The 24,157-nt window shown below is 44.5% G+C and overlaps 1 protein-coding gene across 1 annotated transcript in view; it reads left to right on the forward strand.

The window, feature by feature from the left end:
- Positions 1-23,190, forward strand: part of DHRS2 (dehydrogenase/reductase 2) — a 60,921-nt gene extending 37,731 nt beyond the window's left edge. Inside the window, 4 exon segments of the mRNA XM_024753270.1 lie at positions 19,231-19,369; positions 20,219-20,297; positions 22,237-22,289; positions 23,116-23,190. Of these exon segments, the coding sequence (XP_024609038.1) occupies positions 19,231-19,369; positions 20,219-20,297; positions 22,237-22,289; positions 23,116-23,190 (346 nt within the window).
- The last annotated feature ends 967 nt before the right edge of the window (positions 23,191-24,157 follow it).

Consider the following 24,157-nt stretch of genomic DNA (forward strand, 5'->3'; position numbering starts at 1 on the left):
TACATGTCTCTCCTTTTTCTGTGCCATATATATATATATATACACACACACATATGTAATATATAAGTATTTGACAAATAGATACTGATGGCCTCCTAAGTGTCAGGCAACGTGCCTGCGTGAGTGCAAACATATGCACAGCCCCTGTATGGTCCACTCCCTTTCCTAGGGCCTCTTCCTCTTACTGCAGTCATCACCCCATGCCCCTCTGCCTGCGCTCTCCTGGGAATGTGAACCCCTGGAGAAAGGTCTTCCTCCAGGACCTTTTGTTACCAGAAGCCTAGCTGGGACAATTTTGGAGGTAGGATGTTGCCTTATAAGGGGTCACTCAGGGATATTACATGTGACTCTAAGGATATCACATTTTGCTTAGATGTTTTCATGACTCAGCAAAGGGCTTGGGAGTGTGGTGGGCAGGGACCAGGTGAGCTTAAGGGCAGAGTCCTAAGAGACAAGAGGAAATAGGATGACGCTCTTATACAGCAGAATACTCAGGATGATCAGCAGAGCTCCATGCCTGCTGCAGCCCAGGCTTCTGTTCAAGGAACAGACAAAAGCATCTGAGTCCATCAGTCCCAGGTAGGAATGTTTATTTCCTTCAGGGGATTCCCTGGGGACAGACGGCTGTAGACACTGGAGAGGCCAGAGTCCTCTAGGTGACACATAACTCTTCTCGGCAAAATTCCTGCTCGGCAAGGCTTAAGGTTGGCTTTGGGGGGTAGGGAGGCAGTGGTCAGTGACCTGCACTGGTCACCACCGGGAGGGCCAGAGTATAGAGAGGGAGAGTCTTAGGGCCGGGAGTCAAGTTCTTATCAGAGAAGTGTTTACCTCCTTATTTCTTCTGTACCCAGAGATATCAGGTCAAATCCCCATTCCTTGCTGTGGTCAAAAGCATCAGCCACTGCCGGGGGCACCAGCAGCCTAAATGTCCCCACCCTTAGAGACTCAGGAGGGCTCCTGCAGGGCTAGGCAAGGAGGGATGAGGGGGTTCCATCTGATCCCTCCTGTGAATCCTGCTGCCTTGGAAGTGTGTCTAGAGTTTTCCACAGTGAAAGTGGAACATATTCTTTCAGAAAATAGAAGAACAACTCAGTTCTCATATATTACCTAAAATCTCTAAATGTATAGCTAATTTAAAGTTGTGAAATTTTAGTAACAGATTTACCTATTCACAATTGTAATAATCATTGCCAAATTCTACATTCAAAGTTTAAGAAACAGTCTCTTGAAATCCGCTAAGGTACGTATAAAAATTAGCTTTTTATTTTGGATTTATTTTAGATTTACTAAAAAGCTGCAAAGATAGAGCTCCTATATACTCTTCACCCAGTCTCTCTTAATGTTAACATCTTATAGAAAACAATGGTACATTTATCAAAACTAAGAAATTAACTCTGGTACAATATTACAACTGAACTATCTACTTTATTCGTATCTCACCAAGTTTCTGTTTTTTTGGTTGCACGGCTTGTGGGATATCAGTTCCCTGAACCTGGGCTCCAGCAGTGAAAGCACAGAGTCCTAATCATGGGACCACCAAGGGAATTCCCAGCATCTCACCAAGTTTTCCACTAATGTCCTTTCACTGTTCTAGGTTCTATTCCAGGTTCCAATCCAGGTTACCACACTGTATTTAATCCTGGTATGTCCTGAATCTCCTCCTGTCCGTGACATTTTCTCAGTCTTGTTTTCCATGACCTTAACAGTTTTAAAGACTGTTGGTCAACACCATGTAGAATGTACCTAAATTTGGGCTTGTCTGATATTTTCTCATGATTAGACTGGGATGATAAGTTTGGGGAAGATAACACAGAGATGAAGTGTACTTCCTATCTCATCCTATCAGGGAGTACAAGACAGCGGCATGGCATTTATGGTGGTGTTGACCTTGGTTACTTGGATAGGGAAGTGTCTGCCAGGTTTCTCCACTCTAAAGTTACTATTGTTCCCTTTCTACACTCAATTCTCTGGGAGCAAGACTCCAAGTCCAGCCCACCCGTCACGTGGGGGAGGAGGTATCAAGTCTCCACCTCTGGGAAAAGAAAGCATCTACATATATTACTGTTGACCCTTGAACAGCACGGGTTTGAACCGCACAGCTCTACTTATACACAGATTTTTTCAATAAGTACATATATGTGCTGTAAATGTATTTTCTCTCCCTTATGGCTTTCTTTAAAACATTTTCTTTTCTCTACTGTAAGAAGACAGTGCATAACATATAACATACAAAATATGTTAATTGACTGTTTATGTTATCAGTAAGGCTTCTGGTCAACGGTAGGCTATTAGTAGCTAAGTTCTGGGGGAGTCAAAAGTTATACATGGATTTTCGACTGCACAGGGGATCGGTACCCCTGTCGCTTAGTTATTTATTCAGTCATTTTTTGGTATCAGTATGGATACATGTATATTAATTTTCTACTCTAGATTAAAATTCAGTGTTACCTTATTTATTTTCTTTCTCACTTGTTCCAGTTTGGGGTCCTCTGTCCATTTGACATCCCTCCATCTCTATTCTTTTCTTTTTTCTTTTTCCCTTCCTCCCTCCCTCCATCCCTTCCTTCCTTCCCTCCTTTCTTTCTTGCTTTTGTTTTTTAGCAATTGTTTACTTTCTGGCCGTACAATATGCTCCAGGCTTATATTGTATTTTCCCTGCTCCAGCCCTAGAATCAGCCATTTCTCTGAGGAATAACTAGGCATTTAAAAATAGTAGATTTTTAAATATAGAAGCAATGTATACTGCTTGTGGGAAATTTGATAAGTACATATTTAATCTGTCACTTTTATTCCAAGCTTATTTACTTTCAAGCATTTTTATATGTAGACATTTATGTTAGTATAATTTCAGCCTTTCCGTATACAAGTTTGTGTCATGATTTTTCAGTTAGCATTTTAACTGAAGCATTTCCATACTATTACAAACTACTTACAAATGCCTTTTTTTTCTGCCTTCTTATCTCTCTTTTTTTTTAACATCTTTATTGGATTATAATTGCTTTACAATGGTATGTTAGTTTCTGCTTTATAACAAAGTGAATCAGCTATACATATACATATATCCCTATATCTCTTCCCTCTTGTGTCTCCCTCCCACCCTCCCTATCCCACCCCTCTAGGTGGTCACAAAGAACCGAGCTGATCTCCCTGTGCTATGAGGCTGCTTCCCAAAAAAGTTGGCAACACCACAAGCAGGGCAACAATGTATCTCAGAAATAATTTATGAAATGTTGAGAGCAAAGGTTAATGTGTACATTTTCATCTGTTGGAGATGCAGATAATTTCTGTCTATTAGAACTGATAATCCCAAAGATTATGGTTTATTGTCTTGTTGGACATTAATCAGTTTTTTGTCTAACCCCCAAATCTTATTCTAACATTTCCTATAAATACCTAGCTTCTCAAATGTCCTTTGAACTGGTTGTAACATCTTATTGGTTCTTTCGTTAATTAATGAGTTGAATAAGATTTTGACACCTTTTCATTTTATATTTGTATGAGAGTCATGATATCATTTTTTGGAAAATTATACTTTAAGACTGATTTATTGCATGTGGAGGGTAAACAAAAGGGAGAGGCTATTAGACTTTGCAGTAGAACCATTTTTATTAATTATGCTGCTGAATTTCTCCCTTCCTACTATTTGTTTACCTTTCACATGAAAAATGTTTAAACTCTCTCTCATTTATAAAAAGAAAGCTTTCCCAGTAATCCTTTATCATTCTGTAGCTGCCATACAATACTTACCTTTTCCTTAACAAAGTGGTTTTAAAATGTTGTGTGGGACTTCCCTGGTGGTGCAGTGGTTAAGAATCTGCCTGTCAGTGCAGGGGACATGGGTTTGAGCCCTGGTCTGGGAAGATTCCCACAACTAAGCCCATGTGCCACAACTACTGAGCCAGCGCTTTAGAGCCCGCAAGCCACAACTACTGAGGCTGCATGTCACAACCACTGAAGCCCGTGTGCCTAGAGCCCTTGTTCCGCAACAAAGAGAAGCCACTGCAATGAGAAGCCTACTCACCGCAACGAAGAGTAGCCCCTGCTCACCGTAACTAGAGAAAGCCCGCGCAGCAACGAAGACCCAATGCAGCCAAAAATAAATTTATTTAAAAATAAAATGAATAAAAAAAAAAAATGAATAAAAAGTTGTCTAAGTTGTCTAAAAATTTGCCTCAGACCATAAGCGTAAGGCAATACATGAAAAACATCATTGAATATGGAAAGTTACTGTTAGATGCATGTGAAAAGTTTCACGCCTAGGAGAGGTAATTGCAATGACAAGAAATGAGTTCTTTATGCTTTCCTACTTTTCACTTTGCTGCAAAGTTTTGGCCTCTGCTGGGCCCTTTAAGGATCTCCACTGACTCTACCTCAATCAGCTTTAACCAGCTCTTAAAATAAGTGAAAGTTGCAACGTCCCTGCACAGACTTTCTCTTGCATCACCATAGACACATGACCCTTTCTGTGGAAAAAAAAAAAATCACGTTATAATGAGGAAGACTGCTGTAAAATATGGACTAATGAGTTGAACAGCAAACAGGGTGGAACCTGTAGTAGGAAGGAGCTGAGTGACAGCGAGGGCAGTTGGAGGAAGGAGATAGGATGCTTTGCTGGCCTCAAAAGAGAGAGACAAAGTGTAGAGTTCTATGAGCCTGAATCTTACATATAGCAGTACCTTGCTGGAGACTCCCACTGCAGTGACGGAGCAGTGATAACAAGCACAATATTCATGACCCTGAGCTATTCCTGCATATTATTTTGGGAGATCCAGTAGAAATGACAACAAGATTTAATAAGTGTTATGGACTAAAGGTTTGTGTCCCCCGCAAATTCATATGTTGAAATCTAATCCCCAATGTGATGCTATTTGGAGGAGGGCTTCTGGGAGGTAATTAGGTCATGAGGGTGGAGCCCCCATGATGGGATTAGTGCCCTATGAGAAGAGGCCAGTGATCTAGTTTGCTTTCTTCCCACTCTGTGAGGATACCATGAGAAGTCAGCAGTCTATAACCCCAGAGTGTTCTCACCAGAACCTGACCATGCTGGCACCCTGATGTCAGACTTGCAGCCTCCAGAACTGTGAGAAATAAATGTCTGTTGTTTATAAGCCACCCAGTCTATGGTACTTGCTGTGGCAGCCTGAACTAAGACAGTAAGTTTAACAAAGGGACCGTGCAAATGGATAAGGAAAATACTAATGCCTAAGTAGGTAAATGAGCAACATTTATGAAAAACAGTGCATAACAAGGAAATCTAACCAGCCGATAAACATTAAAAAATTTCAATTTAATTAGTAATCAAGTAACTATAAATAAAACAATAATGGGTTACTATTTTTGCCCACCAAGTTGACAAATATTTGAAAAGGAAAGCACTTAATGGTAATGAGAGATAAGATGAGTACCTTCATACATTTTTGGTGAAAGTGGAAACTCTACACCTTTCTAGGAAATGAACTTGACATTATGAATCAAGAATCTGACTCCATTTAATCCAGGATTTCCATTTATGGGAATCTCTTCTAAAGAAATAATTTATGAAATGTTGAGTGCAAAACTATTTATAAAATAAAAATATCGGAAATAACCTGAATGACCCTGAATAAGGAAATTGTTTGTTATGTGTATCCTGCCCGTCGCCCCCCCTTGCTCACTTCACTTCAACTGTATTGTCTTCACTGCTATTTCCTGGGCAGCCATGCTTTGTCCAACACGAGGACAATTGTACTTTCGGTTTTCTCACCTTGGAATACCTTTCACCCAATACCTGCATGGTTTGCAAACTTACCTCATCCAGGTCTTTATTCAAATGTCACCTTCTTAGTGACACCCTTATAAAAGTGCACCCCTCTACCCATACTCCTCTCCCTGGCTTCATTTTTCTTCCTAGACCTTATCATCATCCAACATTCTATGTAGGATCTCGATTATAAGTCAATCTATCTACAAAGTTCATCATTGTCCAGTAGCCTTGAAAAAGGTTTTAAATTTTAAAGACCAATTAAATTCTACATTTCATTACACTGCAAGTTATTGCATGTTTCTAAAAATAAGACAGAAAGAAGAACCTTGAGTCAAATCAAGATTTAAAAGGGTAGAGAGACTCCAAAATGTGAAATTGGCTGAGTGAGAGGCCCTTTCTGTGTTAGGTGATACTGACGTAACTGGTTAAACTCTTTCTCACTGCAGTTTAACTGTCTCGGACCGAATGGCTATTGAAGCTGGAGCTTTAGGAAACTTGGTAGAAAAATACCAGGATGGTAGAAAATATTGGCTGTTTCTTGTGTCTCTGTTTAGTAAGGTCTTACAAAACAGAGACAGCTTTGATTTGAGCTGAGCCGACTGAAAGCAGAAAAGGGACAACACGGAGACCCCCTCCGCCTGGGGACAGGATTGCTGAGGCTGGGTTAACCGTGCTTCTCACAGAATTGCAAAACCCAGAATCTCTGCCCCTTCTAAAATTAGCATAAAAGTCAAGGAGATGGGAAATCAGCAGGGAGATAAAATTGGGACACCTGAGAGGCCAGAAAAATGAAGGAAACCAGATTCCCTGGTCCCTTCCCACATCTCTCCTTCCTTGAACTAAGTAATCCTTCTCTCTATACGAGGCCAGCAAGTGGGCTGCAGCCTGGTCACAGGTACAGGTTATTCTGCCTCACTTATTATTTCACAGTTGCGTTTAAGCCTGGGGCTAAGGGCAAAGTTCCAAGGCTTATGGCTAAGAGAGAGAACAGCAAGGGTAGGGCCCAGTTCTGTGAACACACAGTTCTAAAGTCTATACAGTGTTGGGAGAGTTGACTAGCAATGAAACCTCAAGCCTGGACAAAAGAAGAGGGTATGTTTCCTCAGCCTCAAAGGCGACCCTAGACCCCCACCTCTCATAAACTGTGCCAGCAGAAAGTGGGCTACTATAGAAGTTCATGTTCTAACAGGGATCTTTTTGATGACTCTCTTCTATTCCCCTCTCAGTCATGGCCATGGAGGGCAATGGACAAAAGAGTTCTTTGAGTGGGCGGGGTGGCAGGCAGTCATATTGGCTGACTAATAAACTCCTTCCTCCATCTTACCCCTGCCCAGAACTTTGGATTGGTGACTGTTGTTTGTTTCCCTTCCTTTTCCAGGTGATAGCTTTTTTGTTAATTAATTAAGATGTTTTTCAATTTTTCCTCCATCATTTTTTCATCTGTCAGGAGTGTTGAAATGTATCAGTCAAAGGTTGCATAGACGGAAAGAGTAAGATTTGAAAGTAAGAGGAATGCACTTGCTTCAAGGATCTGGATGCAATAACTAGACATGACATTCAGTTGTTTCTCTTCAAGAAATGGTGCATTTTCATTTGCAAATGGGATGGCTGCATCGTATCACGTGGGGACATTTTTACTTCTGTACATATGGGCAAACGGAATGTTAAGCAGCTAAGGTGTGGAATATAGTAGATATATATTGCTTCTCTATCCAGAATCTCTTCTTTCGGGGAAACATCCTTCCCCTGAATATAGGCTATGCAAGAAGAATACTCCATTCACCTGGCCACAGGGTTTGATTCAGGGATGGGCACATGACTTAAGATGGACCAATCAGAATTCTTGCTGGATTGCCCTGGAGCTAAGACTTTTCCCATTCTTCTGATTTTATAATTCTGAGAGTATTTGAAATGCGGTAGCTAGCTACGTGCTTCTTGGAAGAAGTCTATCTGAAGGAAGAGGCCAACACACAGATTTAAACAGAGCTGAGAGATGGTGAGAGAAGGAAGAAAAAGGAGATATGAGATAGATAGAGATTCTGACCATCTTCTGAAAAACAATTTCTGAGCGTCCCTGGATCTATTAATAACTATGATAGAAGCCAATTCTATTCTGTACTTTCCATTTCCATGCTGAGTCTGAGTTCGGTTTCTGACACTTGAAACAGAGACGATCCTGACTCATACAGGAACTAACCATTCAATCTTTCATATGAGGCAACCTGGCTTCTGTCCCCCGACTCCTCCGTAACTGCTCTTGCCATTCACTCTTGACTGTCTAGTTTCTAAATCTGATGAACCCTTTACCATCCTGGTTCTCGAATTTGATGCTGCTTATGTTTTTTTCTTGAAATTCTCCTCCACTGCCTTTCAAGAGATGTGGTTCTTTTTGTTTTTCTTCTTCTAACTTTTTTTCCTCCTCAACTTATTTTCCAGACCAATGTTTATCTCTAAGATGACTTGCCCCTCAGTGCTGTACTCTTGACCCTCTTATGGTCTCATTACACAACTTCTCCTGGGGTAATCCATTCACTTCCAGAGCTTCTATCTCTACTTACACACTTCAAGATCCTCATCTTTAGTCTAGAGCCTCTTGGTCTCTACACTCATATAGTCCACGGCCTACCAGGGTATCTTTTCTCAGGTGTGCTTCGGACACCTCCAAAACAACATCTCCCAAATCTAATCTCATTGTTCATCTACCCAAATATGCCCTTGTCCTAAGGTTCCAATCACAGTGACTAGGACCACATTTAAGTATTTGCCTCTGTTAGAAATCTGAATATTGTTGCCGACTCCTCCTCTTCTTTACTCTCTCAGCAAATTCTGTCAATTACATTTCACAATTATATTTCTCAAATCTGTCTCTGCATGTCATACCGCCTTTGCTTTTGTTTGGTCCAGGACTGTGTAGGCTCTGCATTGCACAGCTCCAGAAGCAACCATCCCTAGACATCATGGGGAATGGAGTCATGATGGTAATGGTCCTGGGGGAGACCCTCTTACCTTCTCACTTAGCTTACTGCTGCTGCAACTTTCTAATATTCTCCTCACTTCCAGGCTCATTTCTCTTTAATCTTTTCTCCAAATGTGGCAAAAGATTTCTTCTAAATGCAACTGGGAGTATATCACTTTTCTGCTACAAATCTCGTTTCTTGCCCGACCTTTCCACCTTAATTTTTCACCACTTTAACTATCTATGTTTTTGCCTTACTAAATATTTGGACTTCCCCGAATGTCCCATGCTTTTCCTACCCTCTGCATTTGTATATATGCTCCCTGTGCTTTGAAAATATATCACTCTTTATCTTGCTAACTTATTTATCCTTTCAGATGCAACCTAGGGTTAATCTTCCAGACCACCCCAGTTTGGGTTATAATCTTTCAGAGGTCTTATAATCACACCTTACATTGCCTCTATCACAGCACATACTACACTATGTTGAAATATGCATTTCCTTATCAGTCTTGTCCATCAGGTGTGAATTCCTTAAGGGAAGAAACCTTGAGTTATTTATCTGTATATTCTCAGGGCTTGGCATGTCACTGCCTATTAAATGCTCAATAATTTTAAGAAAATGGTAAAAAGAAAAATAATTTTTTGGCATCTGTCAACTGCCTGCTTGCCATTCTAGTCACATCTATCAGGAAGATGGAAGGGAAGGGAAAATATTACTTATTGATTGCCATTCGCTCCCTTAGCGTTTGTCGAGTCCCTTCCATTGTCAGTCACCATGCTAGGCACTTTCACACAATTACATCACTTAGTCAGTTCAGTCCCACAGTCAGGAAAGCATTATTTTCGTTTTAGACATAGGGAACTTTTATGCAGAAGCATGGCTTTTAAAGTTAAACTACCTAAGTTGTAAGTTCAACGACTTGGCTGTTCAGCTAATAGTGGTGATGGGCTTACAACTCAAGTGACCCCTTTTCAAAAACCATGTTGGTATCAGTGCTTCATATTTTCCCAGCGCTTCTTTACAGATTTTTTTTTTTAACTGACACTTCCTGTTCAAGATGGCAGGCTGAGTACATGTGTTTGTCTCCACTGACTCTGGAGCCATTATTGAAATAACAGTATAGAAGCACAAAACCATCCACATAAAAGTGAAGTGAGTAGAAGGAGACGGAGGTCATCAGCTGACTGTGTCAGTTATAAATCCGTTGCCTTTCTGCTCCAAACCCACCCATTGTTGCCCTGCTTGTGGTGTTGAAACATCGCCCCCTTGCCAGCTGCCATGTTGTTAGACTTTATCACAGGACACTGGAGTGACACTAGTGGAGGAAGGGGTATTTCCTCCTGCTCTAGCAGGCTCTTGTGGTCCAGCACCTCCCCACACACTGCTTCTCCTGATGCTCCAAAATGCAGTTTTCCAGTAAGTTCCAACAGTGTCACACCTCTGCACATATGGCTTCCACCAGCACCTCTCTGATGGCTTTGCAGTGAGTTCTGAGGCTCAGAACCTTCCTGAGATGGTTCCCCCTGGCACCCCTGAAGGTGACTCTCCAGTAATTCTTCCTGGCATGGTACCTCAGCTGAATTCACCATCCAGTGAGCCATAGCCATGCTCCCTCCAACCATATCTGGATCAAAGTCCTGGGGGAGGGGACCACTTTCCAGATTTCTTCCTTCCTTGGGGGCTCTGCTTCAGCCCTGGGGTAGTGGCTGCTCCCTACATCTCCTATTCCTGGCTCCTGTATCTATTGTAAAGAGCAACAGGGATATACCAGTAATCAGAATGACTTGGCTCGCAGAGATTTTGGCAGGAGCTAACTGATCACAGTGTTTATAGGAACAAAATAGATGGACATCTCATTAGAGGATTGTTTGATCTATATAAAGGAAAAACTCTAGTCTGGTAGTAAAAAAAACCTGACCTGAGTCACCTCTGTGGAGAGTCATGATCTCTTACTCAGTTTCCAGATCTAAGTCAATTTATAGATCCAGAGCCCTTTGATTGAGAAGGGAGCTGGATCCCCTTGAAGAATAGTTCTGCATCATTTCCAAAAGTACATACCATCATTTCCACTTATACATACCATAAATCTTCTTCCCCCAAAGTACTTGTGATTATATTTTAGGTTACTCTTCATTGGAGAAAGACAATACCCAGACATTTCAGGGATTACTAAGATACTAGCTCTGAATTGATACTAATTCCTAGGGACCCAAAACACCACTGTGCCTACTAGTTAAAGCAGGGGCTGATGATGGTCAAGTGACCGATAGAGTCTGAGCTCAAGTGTGACTCACAGTAGGTCTAGTTGGTCCACAGACTCACTCTGTTGTTATTTTCCCCATCCTAAATGTGTAATTGCAATAAACATAATGAGTAGCTTGCAGAATCTTCACAGTGGTTCTCTGACCCATGTGTTGAGGGCAATTGGGATATATCCCATAAAATTAAAGATCTACTTGCACCCCTTTGTTCCTTGCAGCACTATTTATAATACCCAGGATATGGAAGCAACTGAAATGTCCATTAGCAGAGGAATGGTTAAAGAAGATGTGGTACGTATATACAAAGGAATGAAATTGTGTCATTTGCAGAGATGTGGATAGACCTAGAGACTGTCATACAGAGTGAAGTAAGTCAGAAAGAGAAAAACAAATATTGTATATTAATGCATATATGTGGAAACTAGAAAAATGGTATAGATGATCTTATTTGCAAAGCCGAAATAGAGACACAGACGTAGAGAGCAAATGTATGGATACCAGGGGGAACGGGGCAGGTTGGGATGAATTGGGAGATTGGGATTGACATTTATATACACTACCATGTATAAAATAGATAACTAATGAGAACCTACTGTATAGTACAAGGCACTCTACTCAATGCTCTGGGGTGACCTAAATGGGAAGGAAATCCAAAACAGAGGGGATATATGTATACGTATAGCTGATTCACTTTGCTGTACAGCAGAAACTAACACAACATTGTAAAGCAACTATACTCCAATAAAAATTAAATTAAAAAAGATCTAAATGTAGACAAAATTAAAATTTAAAATAATATTTAGGAATAATCTTAAAATGGATGAGACATTCTTAAACATGGCATGAAACTCAGAGCTTATATATGAGAAAGATAAATGAAAAAGGTAAATATATTTGGCTACATAACCATTTAGCAGTTTTGCATGGCAAAAGGCACCATAAACAAAGTCAAAGACAAATGATATACCGCAGAAAATATGTGCAACACATACTATTGATAAAATGTAAAGAGCTTCTATAAATTGATTCCCCTCAAACTCCAGACAGTCCAATAGAATAGTAGGAAAAATATGAGTAGAAAATTTACAGAAGAATATAATCAAATAAATGATTAATAAACGTGAAAAGATTCCTAACCTCTAGTAGTAAAGAAAATTCAAATTTCAGCAGATATGAAATAACATTAGTAGTGTTAATTATGTTATTAATGTACCCCCATAATCTTCACCCTCTCTCCTAAATAAAAAGGAATCTAAAACCAACAGCCTTAGACTTCCTTGGCGGTCCAGTGGTTACGACGCTGCACTTCCACTGCAGGGGGCACGGGTTTGGTCCCTGGTTGGGGAATTAAGATCCTGCATGCCTCACAGCACGGACAAAAAATAGAAAAATTAAAAAATGGAATAGCCTGGTTTCTACCTTTTTGCTCCTTTCTCTAGACTAGAAAATGTATACAAAATACAATTACAGATGTGTAGAGTTTTGTAGTTGATGTTTGTTTTTATAAAAATGATATATATTTCTCTACAACTTGCTTTTCTCACTCGATAATATATAAGGACCATCCATTCAGGTAAATAATACATACATAATTCATTCTTTTGAAAAGCTGCATAATACTCTATTCAATGGATGTGCTATAATATATCTAACTTTTCATCCATTTTTCATTGCATAGAAAGCAAAGTAGGTAATATAGAAAAAGAATAACGATTAGATTGTCATCGGATTTCTTGTCTGGAATAATGGATGCTAGAAGACAATGCATTTAAACAAGGATGTTTCAACTGATAAAATTTTATAATTCCTGAAGAAGATACAGCAGTCATAAACTTTTATGGTTCAAATACAACAAAGCCTGATGACTTTTGCCAGACCACATAACCCAGACGTGGCCACGCTGGGTTTGCACACTTTCTTTGAATTTCTGTACACATTATTACCCAAATAAGCAAAACTTAAAAAGCGTTACCATTAGTGAAGGAAATGGGCCCTTATACACTGTTGTCTGGAGGGTAAAATGGTACAGACTTTTGAAAAGCAGTTTGACAGCTGCATTGAGACTTTAAAATATTCATATCTGTTTCCTAGCAATTCTACTAATCTGCCTTTAGCCTAAAGATTTCATCAGGTAGGGGAGCAAAGCTTTATCAACAAGGATAAACACAGCATTATACATAATAAGGAAAAACTGAAAACAACATAAATAATTCAACAACAGGAAATTGTTAATTAATTGTAGTTCATCTATTAGGTGGCATATACAATCTGCTGAAAATCATATTTTAAAAGACTATTTAGAGCCATGAAGGCTGCTCGGGATATAATATTAAGGGTAAACACGAAACAGAAAAGCATGGGTTTCAAAATACTTCCAGTGCCATGGGGTAAAATACTTTGTAGCCTGGAAGTTTGTTACTTTAATATCTACTTAGACTTTCAGTTATAAAATGAAACAAACCATCACAGAACACTAGGATCAACTGCAAAGTTGTAAACACTAGATATTCAGGGAGAAGGTGTTGGCAAAGTTCATCGCGTAAGTAAGGACATTGGTGCTTCTGCAGAGGATGTGGTTCGCTCTCTTAGTCTGTCAATCCGCTAGAATTGCGGAACAATGTCCTGGGCGTGGCAGACACCACTCAGAATAAGCAGTCACCGCAGTAAAGGATTTGAATGGTGCAATGTCAGAAATACAGATAAGTATGTTACCAACTGAAACATAATTACAGCCATTACGAAGTGCACTGAGTAAAATGGAGAATCACAGTTGTGTTGGTGGCTTGAACATCAAATGACATTCTTGATGTGGGATGCACATACCTCCTAAGATCTCTCCATGGGTGACCCATTCTCCTCCCCTCATTTTGCACTCATTCCCTCTTGGGGCTTTCCCACTATCGTATGGTAGTGACCCCTACTTCGACCTCCCTTCCTACTACCTCCAAAGATAAGGCGTCTGAGTGTGATGGAGCCAGTTGTAGACAGATTCGGGGGGCTGGCCTTTTTTTGGGTCTGGGCTGTGTCCATGTGTGTGATTTGTGCAAACAGAAAGTCTGTTCCGATGCTCTAATGACTCTAAAAGAAGACTAAGAGGTAGAATAGGAAGGGGAGGCTGAGCTCATCGGAATATTCTGAAGGGGGTGTGAGAGAAGAAGGAATGGGGGTTGAAGCTAAGCCTTAAATGTCTATGCCCATGGGAGACAGTATCTGGGAATCTACAGAGAGGAGCTGCTGCTTTACGAAGCTCCCCACCCATAAATCAAAGAAGGGTCATTAGGATCCACATCTCAGGCAAGGTTCTGTGCTCTCCAGAAAGGCAATTTATCTCCTAGGAAAGGTGGGTAGGAATATCCCCCCAGGGCTGGGACTATAGACAGGAATTTATCTCTGCCTAGCTTACCCTCTATCCCGCAAGATGCCAGGATTGTGTTGCGGGAGCCTAGAGGTGAGGGATGTGCCTTGGTCACCACCGTGAGTGACCAGAGTATGGCCAGTGAGGGGCTGTTCATAGTCCAGCCCAGACTGCAGTAAGGGTGTGTGTGTGTGTGTGTGTGTGTGTGTGTATGCCTGTGCTCTTCTAAAGACTCATTTATGGCCCTGCCTGGTTACCCTTCGGGTACTAGGTCCTTATCCAAGGGAACACTGACTTTCCCCCTTCCTTCCTTCCTTTCTTCCTTCCTTCGTTCTTTCTTTTCCTTCCTTCCTTCCTTTCTTTTTAAATTGAAGTATAGTTGATTTACAAACCTCCTTCTTTCTTTTTAATCCCTGAGGATAAAACGCCAAATCTCCAGTCCAGGCTGCAGAAGCCAATAGCCACTGATCAAAGGGGCACTACTGGGCCTGCCACTCTCCACTTTCAGAGGCTCTGGGCTTTCCTCTCCTCAGAACACAAGGTCAGGCTGGGCTGAGGCTCCTTAGGATTCTGCTGTGGGGGACAGGAAGCCTGATCTTATCCCTTAGGGAACTCCTTCTAGAGTTTTCCTACTGATCCCTATGTCTAGGAAGTGTGGCTGACGTTTGCTTACAGCTGATTAGGACCATGGTAATCGTTCAGAAAATCTAAGAACAGGCCAGTTTTCATACAGTTTAAGTGTGTAACTTAGCCAAGGTCATCAAATTTAAAAAGCAGATTTTACTACTGGAGCTTTAAATGTGTTGCCATTTGAAGAGAGTCTTTCAAAATCCTCTGTGGTAAGTGTTACAGGACTTTTTTTTTTTTTTTTTTTTTTGCGGTATGCGGGCCTCTCACCGCTGTGGCCTCTCCCGCCGCGGAGCACAGGCTCTGGACGCGCAGGCCCAGCGACCGTGGCGCGCAGGCCCAGCTGCTCCGCGGCACGTGGGATCCTCGTGGACCGGGGCATGAACCCGCGTCCCCTGTATCAGCAGGCGGACCCTCAACCACTGCCCCACCAGGGAAGCCCTACAGGACTTTTTTTTAAAAAAGAAAGTCTTTGTATTATAAAAGCAATACTATTCCTAGAAAATCTAGTAAGAGAAGTAAAGTAGAAAGTCAAGGGAAAGAAAACACCTGAAGCTCCATCACCCATCAAAGCTCCATCAGAAGAAAATTACTTTTGATGTTTTTGTAAATTTCATTTCAAATTTATTGTTGATTTGTTAAATTTAATAATTTCTGCCTTAATCTTTTAAAATGTCCTTTCTTTTTTTTAAAATAAATTTATTTATTTTGGCTGTGTTGGGTCTTCATTGCTGCACACGGGCTTTCTCTAGTTCCGGTGAGCAGGGGCTACTCTTCGTTGCAGTGTGTAGGCTTCTTCTCGCAGTGGCTTCTCTTGTCGCGGAGCACAGGCATAAGCGTCAGTAGTTGTGGCTCTCGGGCTTAGTTGATCCGCGGCACGTGGGATCTTCCCGGACCAGGGCTCCAACCCGTGTCCCCTGCATTGGCAGGCAGATTCTTAACCACTGTGCCACCAGGGAAGTCCCAACAAATATATATTGAGTGCTTACTGTGAGTCAGTCACTGTTCTGGGCTCTTGAGGTACATCAGTGAACAAAGCAGATAGAGATCAGTGCTCTCCTGGAGGTTATAGTCTAGGCAAGGCGTATGGATAATAAACAAGAGACATTATAAAAAAGTAAATGACATAGTATGTTGGAATGTGATAAGTATGGTGGAAAAGAAGAAGTTAAGAGGGATCCAGAGTGATGGAAGGAGAGGGGAGTAGAGAGTGGCCAAGTTTGGCTTCATTGAGAAGTGACATTCAAGCAAAGCCTTGAAGAAGGGGAAGGTGACAGATGTGTGGCTATCTAAGGGAGAAGCATTTCAGCAGAGGAACAGCCAGTGCAGAAACCTTAGGGCAGGAGCGTGCTCAGCATGTTTGAAGAACCCAAGGAGGCCACTGTGGCTGGGAGGAGAATAGTAGTAAGGTCGGAGATGCAAGGGGGAGCACAGATCATTTAGAGCCTTCTAGGTCATGGCAAGGATTTGGGTTTTGCTATGGTCTGAATGTTTATGTCCCTTGCAAAATTCATATATTGAAATCCTAAACCTCATGTTGATGATATTTGGAGGTGGGGTCTTTGGGAAGTGCTTAGGTTCTGAGGGTGGAGGCTTCATGAATAATGGGATTAGTGCCCTTATAAAAGAGGCCTGAGAAAACTCTCTTACCCTTTCCACTGAGTGAGGCTATAGCGAGAAGAAGCTGTCTATGAACCAGAAAGTGGGCCTTTACCAAACAACAAATTTGCGAGCACCTTGATCTTGGACTTCCCAGCCTCCAAGAAGGTTAGAAATTAAATTCTACAATTCTGTTGTTTATAGGCTACTAGCCTATTGTATTTTTGTTACAGCAACCGGAACGGACTAAGATGGGCTTTTACTCTGAATGACGTGGGGAGTCACTGCAAGTTTTTAAGTAGAGGAGACACCTGCTCCGGCTGACGTGTTCAAAGGCTCACTCAGACTCCTGTGTTGAGGTTAGACTTTAGGCAGGCAAGGATGGAAACAGGGAGAGAGATGACAGTGGCTCCCACCAGGCAGTAGCAGTGCAAGTGGTGACAGTGTTAGATTTTGATACATAGTGAGTTAGAACCAACAGGATTTTCTGAGAGATCGGATGTGAGGTATGACACAGGGAAATCAAGGATGACTCCAAAGTCTTAAGTCTGGGTAATTGGAAGGATGGAGTTACCATCATCTGAGAGAGGGAAGGTGGAAGATAGAGCAGGTTTGGGGAAAATATGAGAAGTTTAGTTTTGATATTTATTAGTTATCTATTGCTACATAACAAAATACCCCAATATTTAGTGACTTAAGACAACCATTTATTAGCCCAGTTTCTGTGGGTCAGGAGTGGTTTAGCTGTGGTTCTGGTTCAGGGTTTCTCCTAAGGTTCCAGTCAAGATGTCAATAGGGGCTTGAGGGCTTAACTGAGGCTGGAAGATCCACTTCCAAGATGGTGCACTCACATGGCTGTTGGTAGGAGGTAGCTCCTGGCTACATGGGCCTCTCTGTAGCTGCCTGAGTGTTCTCACAACTTGGTAGCTGGCCTCTCCCAGAGCAAGGGGTCCAAGAAAGAGAGAAAGCGAGAGCAACCAAGATGGAAGCCACGGTGCCTTTTTGTGACCTAGTCCCCGGAGTTACACACCATCACCTTCACTGCACTAAAACCAGCCCACGTTGAAGGGCAGAGGAATTAGGCTCCACTTCTGAAGGAAAGCATATCACAGAGTTTGCAGACATGTTTTAAAATTGTCACGGGTGTATTAAGTTTGAGGTATCTACTAGGTATCTCAGTGGAGATGTCAAGTAGGCATTTAGTCCACAAACCATAAATGCTGGAGAGGGTGTGGAGAAAATGGAACCCTCCTACATTGTTGGTGGGAATGTAAGTTGGTGCAGCCACTATGGAGAACAGTATGGAGGTTCCTCAAAAGACTAAAAATAAGGTTGCCATGTAATCCAGCAATCCCACTCCTGGGCGTATATACGTGGAGAAAACTCTAATTTGAAAAGATACATACACCCTAATGTTCATGGCAGCACAACAATAGCCAGGACATGGAAGCAACCTAAATGTCCACTGACAGATGAATGGATAAAGAAGATGTGGTACATATATACAATGGGATACTACTCAGCTATAAGAAAGAATGAAATAATGCCACTTACAGCAACACAAATGGACCTAGAGATTATCATACTAAGTGAAGTAAGTCAGAAAGAGAAAGACAAATGCCATATGATATCACTTATATGTGGAATCTAAAATATGACACAAATGAACTTACCTACGAAACAGAAATAGACTCACAGACATAGAGAACAGACTTGTGGTTGCCAAGGAGGGTGTGTAGGGCAGGAATGGATTGGGAGTTTGGGATTAGCAGATGCAAGCTATTACCCAGAATGGATAAACAAGAAGGTTCAACTGTATAGCACAGGGAACTATATTCAGTATCCTGTAATAAACTATAATGAAAAAGATTAGGAGAAACTATATATTTATATAACTGAATCACCTTGCTGTACACCAGAAACGAACACAACATTGTAAATCAGCTATACTTCAATAAAATAATTTTGTAAAAATGTAGACATTTAAATACGCTAGTCTGGGGTTCAAGAGAGAGGTCTGAGCTAGAGACATAAATTTGGGAGTCCAGAGCATACAGATGGCATACATATTGGGCCACTCCCTCTCTCAATGAGAATGCACGGCAGTAGGGCAGACAGGAGCTGTGCACTGGCTGCCGAAATGGCTGTGGTCACCGAGTCCACATGTAGCTGAGTAATGGGAGTACCCAACTGGGATGCATCCAAGGGATGTAGCATCCCCATTACAGAGTGGATCTGCTGTCAGTTTCCTTCTCCCACATCCCTGCCCAATCCACTATCCTGTTACCCAGCTCTGGAAACTGTCATCTTTCTAAGAGTGAGCTTCTGTCATTAAACACTCCCATTTCCCAGGAGGCAGAGTGAGAAGCTGGAAAGAGCAGGTGCTTTGGACTCAGATGTGGATTTGAATCCGGGCTCCATATTTGTTTCCCTGGGCAGTTTGTGACTTTACTTAACCACTTCTGTAAAATATTATACTTGGATAATAATGCCTTTATGATAGAATGGATGATAGGACACTGTGAAAGCTCAGCACATAGTAGGTGCTCAGTAAAAGTTAGTTTCTTTTTTTCTCAGACAGATTTGGAGTCTGGGACACTGGGGAATACATTTTATGTCTCATGATCAGGCTCCCAGGTGGAGGTAGGGAAGGGGCTGAAGCCATCACAGCCATCTCTGCTGCAGGATCAGCTTCACCATACCTTGGCGTCTGGCCCAGGATGGGACCCACGTGGTGGTCAGCATCTGGAAGCAGCAGAACGTGGACTGGGTGGTGGCGGTGCTGCAGGGGGAGCGGTTGAACATGACGGGCACTGTGTGCCACGTGGGGAAGGCTGAGAAGCGGGACTGGCTGTTGTCCATGCTGAGGGGCCAGGGATGGGGGTGATACAGGTGCAGAGATCAGAACACACAGACCCAGCCTAGGGAAGGCAAAACACTCCTTAAGATAATTTTGGATATTTCCCAGTGCCAGACATATACCAACACCCCATCACATTAGTGTGTGAGGCGCTCAATGTTGTTATAACAGCTTTACGGTGGGAAACAGACCTTAAGTGTCAGGGATGATTCTGAAGCGGGCTCTGCCTCACTCCAAAACCCACATTCTTTTTTTTTTTTTTTCTGTGGTACACGGGCCTCTCACTGTTGTGGCCTCTCCCATTATGGAGCACAGGCTCCGGACACGCAGGTTCAGTGGCCACGGCCCACGGGCCCAGCCGCTCCGCGGCATGTGGGATCTTCCCGGACCGGGGCACGAACCCGTGTCCCCTGCATCGGCAGGCGGACTCTCAACCACTGCGCCACCAGGGAAGCCCCCAAACCCACATTCTTAAGCAGGACTGTGGCTCTGCCCCTGGCAGGTCCCTGCAGGGTACAGATGCCTGAAGCCTGGTGAAGCTGGGACAATGCCCATGACAGGGGCTGGTCTGTGGACCGGAGCAGGGGAGATGCCAGGCTGGGGAGCCCATCGTGGTCACTGTGGGAGTGGGCACTCTTCTTGGGGGCTCACAGAGAAAAGGTTGTTTTTGAAGAGCCTTAAAGGACAGTGGGAATCAGTCAGCTATGTTTTCCAGAGAAGAGACACCAGGTACATGGAACTTAAAGGGAGGAGGTTTCTGGTCCACAGTTTCGTCTCTTCCTCACCTTCTGTGCTGCCTCTGTCTCCCCCCAGGCCCTAGAGTCCTGGGGGCATCAAATTCCTGGTGTGAGTGCTGCAGTCAACCCCCTGGTGGGGAGCACCCTGGGGTCCGGTAAGCTGGTGGGGGACAAGGTGTGGCCCAGGGAGCATGGAGCTGTGAGGTTCTCTCCGTCTCCCAAATCTACTCACACACCTGCACGTGTTCCCAGCTGCCCCCTGTTCCTTGGAACCACCGCCCCCGGTCCCAATGGGTAGAGCACACCTGGGTCAATCTGCCCAGGTGGCCAATGATGCTGCAGACCTTCTCTACTTCAGCCTTCCTCCAAGCGCAAGGTGTGACGGGACACACCCGCTCAGGGCCAGATCCTCTCTCCTGGCTCAGAAACCTGAGGTTGTTGTAGTCTGGACTCACTGGCACCCATTCTGATCCCTCCAGTCTGGCTGTCCCCGGGACACCTCACCTGTCCTTAGACACGGCTGAGAAAAGGGACCCTTGTCCGGCATCCCAGATGGAACACACTAAGCACAGCAGGGACTCCTGCTGCCTCTGCAGACTCCCTGCCCCTGCGGTTCTGAGGGCACCATCCTGACCCCTCCCCCGATGTGCGCAGAGGTGGGGCCTGCGATCAGGCTGAGCCGTTCCCTCTTTCCTCCCTGTCAAGTCTTCCTCCGCTGACCACCCCTTCCTTCCTCTCCTTGCAGACCCTGCTCCACTTTCTCTCTTTGGTTCTCACATTCCCTGGCTCTCCCAGCCAAGTTCCTTTCCCTCCCTCCTTTGCCCAGCCTCAGGCTTTTCTAGGAAAGCCAGATTTCCGCATCTGCCCCTAAAAACAGCACCGTTGTTTACCTTGTGCAAATTCTCACCTCTCCTCATTAAAGCAGGCACTAACACCCCAGCTTTCCTAACGTCCTTTCCTGATAACTATTTTCACTGACCTGGTTCTCTGGAGGGTGATGTGCCATGAGGAGAGTCTGGCGTGAATGACAGTGAGGGGTTCGTAAGCCAAATGCTCCTGGTGGGCGAGCAGGTCCCTCAGACCCCTCCTCCGCACTCTGGGAGAAGAGCACCCACACCCACAGCTCCTCCCCATGGGACTCCAGGGAGCCGAGGTGGCTGCTTCCCCACCCTGTTCTGATTGCAGATCCTGGTCGTGAACATGAGGTCCCGGCTGTGCTGCTGAGCCAGGTGCTGCCCCTCGTGGAGAAAAGGGGGGAGGGCAGGGAGGGCCCGTGGAGTTGGCGGGACTCGACCTTGCTGTCCTCTACACCAAGGGGACACTTGGGGAAGGAGCCCTCAGTGGAATATCCCAAGGAGAGGAGGTAGAAGGAGTGTGCTCTGGCTGCCAGGGTCTGTCCCCGTCGCCTCCTGAACCACATCTGCAGGCTACTTTGTCCCCGGGGATGTGGCCAATACAGCGAAAGGGACTGTCTGGAAGGAATGTGGCCAGCAAATTCCAAACCCACAGAAGAGCCCCAATCACCCCTGACAGGCTGTGTCCTCTGAGAATGGCAGGCCAGATGCCAGGCCCAGGGCCTGGTAGTGTAACCCAGAGAGTCAAACCCCTCCAAAGAGGCCAGAGGAAGCCCTTTCAGTCCCTCCCCTGCACACCTCTGGTAGCCAAGTTTTCCCCCCTTTGCTTTTCACCTCTTCTTGTCTGAATCAGAAACAGTTCTAGATTTGAAACTCAGGTGACTCTAAACGCATTTCCCTCCTATGGGAGTCGCTGTCCCCTGGGCTGCACCGACCTCACCCTGACGGCTGCCTCCAGGCTCCCAGCTCTGTTCTCCAGAGACCCAGCTACTGATTGGCCCTGCCCCTGTGACTGGTTCCAGGGAGTCCTGGGCTTTCCCAGCAGGGGAGGCTGCGTCAGCACCCTCTCAGGCCCAAAAGATTTTACTTCTCCCCAGAGACCCTGGCCCCATCCCCAATGTCCCTTCTTCTCCCATTATAGCTCAGTTCTGTCTCCTCGTCAGAAGCCCATTTTCTGGGAGCATCTGCTTCACACTTGTGCTCACCTTTTACCTCATCACACCTGTCTGTCTCCTCACAGGGGAGGCTCTGCGGTGCTCATTGCCACTGCTGCTGTCTATGTACCTCCACACAGTGAGTGGGGAGCTTTGGAAGGGGGCAGTGGAATGGATGCCAGGGTGTCGGGGAAGTGAATATTGATCCTGTGTGATAAAAATATCCAAGTGCACAAACACTGAACATCTCTCTGGTCCACACTTAAAATCACACTCATTGCCTTTATCTCATTCAAACCCCACACCCCCAGGGCTGCCGTGGATGGTTGTACAGGTTGTTCACTGTGCAAAGGCACCAGGTCCAGGGACAGGGACAAGTGGGAGCTGAAATCCAGTCTATGCTCTGCTCGCCAAGCCACGCACCCTGGAGAGGTACTCTATTCTCCTGAAGGAAAGGGGTGTCTTGAACATGCATTCACCAAGTCTGGCACCAGAGGGGCTGTATGGGCTCAAAGGAGAGTTCTTTTAAAAACTCACACCAGGGGGCAGTATAGACATGGCATTCCTGTGACTATCGACAGGCAGCGCTTATAAACCACATAGCAGATGAGGAAATTGAGACCTAGAGATCTTAAGTGACTTGCCCAAGGTCGACCAAGTCATGGTACAGCAGGGGTCTGGCCTTGGGTCTCTTCAGTCCCATTCCCTGACCTCGCACCTAAGCTTTTCTCTCTGGGTCGAGCATAGACCAACATAGCCTCTGCCTTCCGGAACTTTCTTTAAGCCCGGACTTCATCCTGCTCCTGCTTCAATTTTGTTCCTTGGTAATTCCCAGGGGTGGAGTGGCAGGCGCGTCTGAGTTGGGTCTAAGGGCGAGCAGGTTTATCCTCCACAGCCCTGGAGGTCCAGCAAGAGCTCCTCCCCTCACTGGCAGTGTACTTTTACTGTTTCTTTTTCCTTCTTAGTTGCTGGACCAGTACCGCCAGCAAACTGCCCCACTGGGACTTACCAAGTCCTTGGCTGTGGAGCTGGCCCCATAAGGGCATCCGAGTGCGTGGTGTGTCTCCAGGACTTGTCAAGACTGACTTCGGCCGAGTGGTGAGGATTTAGCAGCTGCCAGCAGTTCCCATGCCAACCACCCTGTGCTTTCCCAGGCTGGGCAAGCCGCTCAGGGCTCTGAGAACAGCAGCCTCTCACTTCTCTGTAGCAGAATCAGGGCTCTGGCTTCTGTGAGAAGATCCAGTGGAATCCCCAGCCCCGGCCCTAAGCGGGGTCATCTTCGCCAAAAGGCACACATCTGCCAAGAGCAGCCACTCTTTTGCCCGTCACAATCCTATCGAGCACTGACTCTCTGAATTTTTTCAGGTTGAATATAATCTGGCCGTGCAAAACTCTTTTAAAAATCTCTGTGGATCGCAGAGGTAGGTGGGGTCCCCAGAGGAGAGAGGACTCTGATTGCATCCTGGCTTATCAGAAATTCCTCTCAACGAGTCTGGGGTTGCACAGCCTGGGAGCTGGGAGCTGGAGGACAGGAGGAGCCTGGGAGGTGGGAAACAGGGGTGGAGGTATGCTGGGCCCTCCAGTCAGGTCAGCAGGGAGACAGAGGTCAGAGTTCATTAGCACAGGCACCGAGACTGCAGTTCTGTCCCCCTTCCATGCAGGGCAGGGCAGCCAGAGGACTGTGGGGACTCTGTCCTTCCTGTGCTCTCCAGACGCCAGCTACATCACTGGGGAGAACGCTGTGGTGGCCGGCTTTTCCTTGAGGCTCTGATATCCACCACCGGGACCGGAGGCTATTGCTCTGGGTTTGGATATTGCATTTCGCCCTGGGAACCAGATGGTGATTGGCTAGGAGAATGAAGCCCAGGCCTCTAGGAGGTGTTGTAGGTGAATTCTAAGACAAATCTAGTGTAGGGTATGGAGGTGGGGAGACAGAGTTGCTGCTGAGCAGTTGCTGAGCTGAAGTCTTGATTGATTTTTTTGTCTTTTTTTTACTGGCAATGAACT

The sequence above is a fragment of the Neophocaena asiaeorientalis genome, unplaced genomic scaffold (assembly GCF_003031525.2).
Source record: "Neophocaena asiaeorientalis asiaeorientalis breed wild unplaced genomic scaffold, Neophocaena_asiaeorientalis_V1.1 scaffold1186, whole genome shotgun sequence".
NCBI lineage: Eukaryota > Metazoa > Chordata > Mammalia > Artiodactyla > Phocoenidae > Neophocaena > Neophocaena asiaeorientalis.